General features: G+C 33.2%; 1 protein-coding gene across 1 annotated transcript; it reads left to right on the top strand.

Moving 5' to 3' along the window:
• Window positions 1–248: 248 nt before the first annotated feature.
• On the top strand, window positions 249–7136 carry LOC134687794 (potassium channel subfamily K member 2-like). Its single transcript, XM_063548250.1, has 6 exons — window positions 249–350; window positions 1661–1832; window positions 3163–3327; window positions 4309–4647; window positions 6058–6209; window positions 7068–7136. The coding sequence occupies exons 2-6, from the start codon at window positions 1691–1693 to the stop codon at window positions 7134–7136; spliced, it is 867 nt and encodes a 288-aa protein (XP_063404320.1). The 5' UTR covers window positions 249–350; window positions 1661–1690.
• The last annotated feature ends 411 nt before the right edge of the window (window positions 7137–7547 follow it).

The raw sequence follows: 7547 nt of genomic DNA, 5'->3' as shown, positions 1-7547 counted from the left end.
ATAAAATAACTCTCCTTTGGGGTTTTGAAATTCAAAGATTTAAATCGTCGATTTGCACTATTGTCATGTATTATGCAGATCTGACAGAACTAGTCAATAATTATACCTAGCAGTATACCATTTTCTAGACCTGAAACAATTAAAAGACAATATAGATTTCCAATATATCGAATGAACATTTTCAATTTGTTTATAATGATGATCTGTGAAATTATTAATTGTTAATTCTTATTTAAAATTTGGCATACATTACCTGAAATATAAGACGACGAATTATTCTTGGAACCAGAATTACATTTGAAAAAGAAAAAGAGAATGTTTGATAACATTATTATTTAATCTGTAAAGAGGTAAGAAGATTATATTATATTGTAAACGAGAGAAAAGGAGAGAGAGACAAAGAGAGAGAGGAGCAATATCTGAAACCAATACATAAAAAAGAAAGTTTAAAAGTTATGATTTTGTCAAAAGAAAACTGCTGGTGGAGATTTATTTCCCCGAGGGTATTACCAGCCCAGGAGTCAGCACTTTTGTTGTGCTGACATGAATTATCATTGATATAGTTATATTTATAAATTAACTGTTCATAAAATTAAAAATTTTGGAAATACTAATGCTTTTCTACCTCAGGCATAGATTACCTTAGCTGTATTTGGCAACACTTTAAGGAATTTTGGTCCTCAATGCTCTTCAACTTCGTACTTTGTTTGGCCTTTTTAACTTTTTTGGATTCAAGCGTCACTGATGAGTCTTTAGTAGACGAACCGCGCGTCTGGCGTATATACAACATTTAGTCCTGGTATCTATGACGAGTTTATTCACAATTACTTGATGCCATCTCGTTGTATTGTTAATCACTTTATCTTCATAAAAATGTTTATTTATTTCATTATCTATACAACTTACCTTATCAGGAAACACAGTTTTCAAAATTGGTAGACAAACCAAACCATAGACAACAAACTAACAGTAATAATGGGTACAAATGAACAATAATGGCTTGCAAGGTTATACAAGCTTTTAGAAGTGGCATAATGTACTGAAAATAATATTGAATCTACTGAACATTATGTCGAATGTAGTGGTTCTCAATGGGATCTAATCGTGACGCGGGATTGTCGATTTTTGTAAGTGTGACACGTGAAAGTCAAATTATTGTGCCTGAATACGGGAAATAAAGTATAGCGGGATACGGGAAATTAAAAAAATATGAGAATTGCTTACGTACATAGTGTAAGCGGAATACGGGAATCTGACAAAACAGTAAGCTGGATTCGGGATCAGAACCCCCCAATGTACTGAACATAATATGAAAATTACTGCACATAATTTAAATACTACTGAACATAATGCATAAAGCACCGAACAAATTATACAATCAACATCAGCAATACCATAGCCGATGAGGTTTATCCAAAGCGTAGTTATCACTACTTATATCAAATATAGTTAACTTCGTACTTTATTTGGCCCTTTTAACTTTTTGGATCCGAGCGTCACTAACGAGTCTTTTGTAGACGAAACTCGCGTCTGGCGTATATACAAATTTTAGTCCTGGTATCTATGATGAGTTTATTTACATATTTCAATTTTTTCAATATTTTTTCCAGATCTCAATTTCCAATCATACAGATATTTTAAAAAATCTTACTTTTTACAGTATATAAAAGATTGATTCAGGATAAGAAAAATGGAGCATAAAACTTTACTGATTTTGGTAATGGTAGTTATGATTTATTCACTGATTTGTGCAGCAGTAATGATGGTGTTAGAGAAAAGAAACGAAGAGACATCAGCAAGTGACGTATTATCGACAATAAACACGTTCTTATGTAAGTGCACATTTGAAAATGGTCATTGAAAGTAATTAAAAGGTATGTACATCATTCCTTACTTTTTTATTGGGATAACTTTTGTGCATTTATTTTCTCATATAATTTTGAAACTAATAATCAAATATATTTGACTGTAAAAATGAATATGAAAATTAAGGGCATGATAACAAAACGGGTATGGACAAAATGAAAATGAGGTGTTTGTTTCGTTAACGATTGTTGCCTGTATCTGAAAGTACCGGAGTGGCATTTTACCTGTTGCATGCCGAACTTTGACCTATAATGGTTTACTTTTTCCGAATTGTGACGAAGATGGAGATTGTCTAACTGGAATAAAGTTTATATACGTAGAAATATTATATACAAAATCGACTTTAAAAAAGTGTAATATCATGAAAAATAAGGGTTCCTGACCGCAAGTTTTCAGAACATTCCGTATGGAAAACATGTTATAAACGTATAAAGGTTAACTAGAATATCATGAAGGGAAAGATTTCTTTCTTTTCAGTGTATAGTGTTAGTTTGTAACCCGGATTTGTTTTTTTTCTATCGATTTATGAGTTTCGAACAGCGGTTACTACTGTTGCCTTTATATAACATAATAAATACTTATTATAATGTTAAGCATCCCCGTTATGATGAAATATTGTTACTAAAGGTTGCCTTTCGACTTAAAACTCTTGCTAAATAGGGGCAACCATTTTGCTGTGAGGGATTGTCAAGTACGCAGTCACGTCCGGTCAGACTGGTGTCGTCAAATCCGATGCCGCGTGTATAGAGAAAATGCCACGCTATCTGCACGTTATGAACCCTGTTAAAAACTCTGTGAGGTTTTTTTAAGGTTGTGGTTACAATGCACAGTTGGTTTGCCTATCCAATTACATTTCCGGCCGGCCCCTCTTTAAGGAATTACCTATAATCATTGTTAATTTGTTACCGTCCTGAATTTGCATTAAATATTTGTCACTGGACAGTTAGTAAAAATCAATCAATTATACAGAACCGTATACTGGTCAGTTTTCTGTATTTTATCTGTTGACTCTAACAGATACAACAAGGGTAATAGAATATCCCAGGAATAGATTACCTTAGCCGTATTTGGCACAACCTTTTGAATTTTTGGATCCTCAATGCTCATCAACTTTGTACTTGTTTAGCTTTTTAACTATTTTGATATGAGCGCCACTGATGATTCTTATGTAGACGAAACGCGCGTCTGGCGTACTTAATTATAATCCTGGTACCTTTGATAACTAGTAACTCATGTACCCGTATTTGTGCAAGGGAGAGAACTATACCGAACTGATGTTTTGTTTATTTTAATCAGCTGATCACTCATCCTGTATGACCAAAGAGGAATTACAAGTATTTCTAAACAAGATAAAAGATTCATTCGACAGCGGCATTATGTCGCCAAACGGGACAGCAAAACCGCCACAGTGGGATTTCGAGAGTTGTATTTTCTATACTATGACAGTATTAACAACTATAGGTACAGCACATGTAAAAATTAAGAGCCATTCTCTGTAAGCATAAAAATTTCTGATATAGGGTGGGAAAGTTAGGACCTCAAATTTCAATGAAACTTGGTAGTTCATACTCATATGTCACCCTTGTTTGAAATTTGGTATAATATTGAGACACAGAGTTGTGGTTGCCATGGTTACCATACATCACCAAATAAGGCTTCTACAAGAGTCTTTCAATCAGTGAAATTACCGGTTTTTTTGGCATATAAAACATAAAGCAAACTGTTCTGAAGTCATATTCTTTATTTGTCATCATAAAGACAATGATCTAAGCATATAATAACAATATATAACATAATAAAAAAAGTTCCTATCACAGTTTTTTGAAGCTGCCAAAAACCTTAAAAAACTTAAAAAGATGTATATTTTTCTGAAATAATGAGAAAAGTATCCTTTCATGTTGCATTTTTTTGTAAGCTAATTTATGTATTTTGAATTAATTGCTTATCAAACTTCAAAACACTGAATACTCTAACTTTTTAAAGCTGTTATACTACTGGTAGCAAGAGAAAGGTTTGGATGGCTTGCTTGTGTAAATGTTTGCTCAAGCATTTTAATTAAGATAGACAACGGTTACCAACAAATAGGCGGGGCTTCAACTTGTATACATTGCTCAACTTTTAATAACATTTATAAGTATATTGTATAAATGCTGAAGCCTCGCCGGTCTATTGATAGCAGGTAACATTCTTTATTACAATGTTTGAGGAAACATTAAATTATACAAACAAACCTTTAACTGACTAGCATTATGATAACAGCTTTAAAGCTGGATTTTTATTATATCTTATATATCAAATAAATAAGTATATTCATTTTAATAAGACCAGCTAAAAATAAATACAAGTGTCATGAACAGACAAATCATAGCGATTAAATGATATAATATTAAAGTAATACAAAATTAATGTGGCCGTAACTTATGTATATATTGTATTGTCAAGGTTACGGGAATCAAACACCAGTAACAAAAGAAGGGAGAGTTTTCACAGTGATATTTGCTACAATTGGTATTCCCGTAGCAGGGCTTATGATGGTTGGTGTTGCAGAAAGAATGAAAAGATTATCAAAACGAATAGAAAATAAAAAAATTCCATGTCTCAAAACCCATTCAACAATTGACAATATATTGAAAACTATATTAATACATTTAACTATGATAACATTATTGGTACTAATCCCATCCACAATATTTCGTGTGGTAGAAGGCTGGAGGTATGGGGATGGAATATATTATAGCTTTATAACGTTAACAACGATTGGATTTGGAGACTATGTTGTTGGTTAGTAATTCACCGTTTCTGAATTTAATGCATCCTGGATACTATTTTTAAAAGTATACTCCAAAACGTCCTGATTGGTTAAAAATGTCATAAACAATTGAAATTTAACCAACGACGTGGAGTTATTTTCATTTTTGGGTACGAACAATGAAACTACCCATGATTCTTTAGATTCTGAAACGGCCGATTATCATTTGTCCAATATAGACGTGGATACTGCAAACCATCTCTCAAGCGATTTATTTTAGGGAGTTGAAATATAACTTTTTCAAAGTCGGACTTAAACCTACTCTTATATATTAGAAAATACATTTAAAAAGTGAAGAAAAAAAAATCGCATCTAAAGTCAGCTAAAAAAGGCTAAACGTAAAAAATAATAATATTTGTTTACATTAAGTTTCTATAACATACAATCCGAATGATAACGATATCTGTTCACTCGGGATAGTTCAATTTTTAGACTTTCAAATGCAAGGTTATAAACCAAGGATTTTTTTTTTTTTTAATTTTACAATCGAAATTTGGTAGATATTGAAGACTTTTCACTAGTATATCGACTACTATGCACAATGGTATGCATAAGAGCTCACTGGATATAGTGCGCAGTTGTTTCTTATATAACTACTCTGGAGTTCATAAAATGAAGCATTATAATCAACATTATTGTCATCTGAGATACTGTGGATTCATTTATTTTCGTGGGTACCAATTTTCGTGGTTTGAGGAAAAGTTATGAATTCGTGGATATTTAATTTCGTGGTTTTGGCAAAGTCTACACTCATTCCTTTAGAAAAATTGTAATTCGTTGAATATTTGAATTCGTGGTTCTCATGTACCCACGAAATCCACGAAAATTAGTATCCAACGAATATTAATGAATCCACAGTATATAATCTATTTTTACCATTGTAATGAAATAACAAGCACAAACATACGAATTCACTTGCCCTAATTGACCTTTCCCTTGAAAATCGCTAAAGCAAAGGTGTGTTTCGTCAACATAATCCCATGGTAATTCTTGTGTTTTTCTAATATTGTCTCGTGCCCATCAACCCAAAATGCATACATGTAATACCAATATCAAAATATAAATATAAAAACATATCCACATTTCGGTACGGGTAGGAGAGGGGGAACGTATCAAGAACGTCAACCCATACAGTCAATATGTAATGCCTGATCAAACATAGCCTGTAAACTAACCATCACATGGATGTTGAAAGAATGAGGATGTAACACATGTACTTCCGCCAAAGATATCAACCAAAGAGGTAATGTACAAAACACAGTTCATGGTTTTAAAATGTCTCGATTGCTTTTTATTCAGTTTTCCAATACTATAACATTAAAGAAATTGAGACATATCGCAAATGTTTTCTGAAACATTGTAATTTTAGTCCTTTTCTTTAGGCATTAATGACGATAGAGCTGGGAAGCATGTGTACAAATTCCTTGTAGTGGTGTGGATATTTTTTGGTTTATCATGGGTTGGAGCCTTTATCGGTGACACCACAGAAAAATATAAAAAGTTTACAGAGCGGAAAGAAAATGAAAATAGACAGGTAATTCATGCCACTCTTCAAAAAGGAGTACATAGATGATTACCAATTTTGTACAACATCTACCATTTTAATTTTCTTATTCTGCTATGAATTATAAAACGATATCATGGAATTCAAAGATCATTCGTCACAACTCGGCCGAGTCCGTACCTCATCTACGGAGAGTAGCGGAGTCACCCGAAGATTGCCGATTGATGGAAAGATTGCCAATTAGACAATTCTCCGCGAGACCCCAAACGAAGTAGAATTTTGAACCATCACGACTATTTTTTTTTACAATAATGGTCAAACCCCGCGCGATTACATTTCTGAATATGTTTTTTGCAAATATTTTCAGAGCAGTAAGGCGATTCCTAATTTAGTACTACTGTAAGCAAGACTTTGTTATCAGCTTTGCATCGTGTCGTTTTAAAATTGACTAGATATAGGAAGATGTGGTGTGAGTGCCAATGAGACAACTCTCCATCCAAACAACAATTCAAAAACTAAACCATTATAGGTTAAAGTACGGCCTTCAACACGGAGCCTTGGCTCACACCGAACAACAAGCTATAAAGGGCCCCAAAATAACTAGTGTAAAACCATTCAAACGGGAAAACCAACGGTCTAATCTATATAAACAAAACGAGAAACGAGAAACACGTATATATTACATAAACAAACGACAACTACTGTACATCAGATTCCTGACTTAGGACAGTTGCAAACATTTGCAGCGGGATTAAACGTTTTAATGAGCCCAAACCTTCTCCCTTTTTCTGAAACAATAGCATAACATCACAACATATAAAAACATACGATAAAATATCAATTGGCAGACTTAACTCAACCATATTTTTCGCTCTTCTTTAATTACAGGTTGGAGATGGAAATTCCAAAGAGATAAAAGAAAAGGACACAAAAGAGGTAGTATCGCTTAATATATAATAATACTAGCCGAGTAAAAAAGCGATGGAAGAGACCCAGGGGACATTCAAACCTTATAAATCAAAAAGAAACTGACACACGAAAGTCGTAGAGACAAAATAGTCAACCAAACACAACATAGAAGAAATCAATAGAATGAACAACAAAATCCTTGCTAAAAATCTAGGAGATCATCTCATGTATTATCCCAAAGTGTAAACAGATCTCGTTCAGTTAAATTTTGTTGAAATTCGTCATTCTGACTAAGGAGTTATGGGGATGTAAAAGTACCCGTCCATTTGTTTCTATGTGTGTCCATCTGATGAGTTAAGTCTTACTCAACTAATTTTTATAGTTTGTCCTGATGTGTACATTTACACCACTGTCCAAATTCAGGGTGAGGTCGCCTTCGAGTTAAACATTCTGTATGTG

The sequence above is a fragment of the Mytilus trossulus genome, chromosome 10 (assembly GCF_036588685.1).
Source record: "Mytilus trossulus isolate FHL-02 chromosome 10, PNRI_Mtr1.1.1.hap1, whole genome shotgun sequence".
Taxonomy (NCBI): Eukaryota; Metazoa; Mollusca; class Bivalvia; order Mytilida; family Mytilidae; genus Mytilus; species Mytilus trossulus.
Note: the sequence above shows the minus strand (reverse complement) of the source record. Positions and strands in the feature narration are given on the sequence as shown.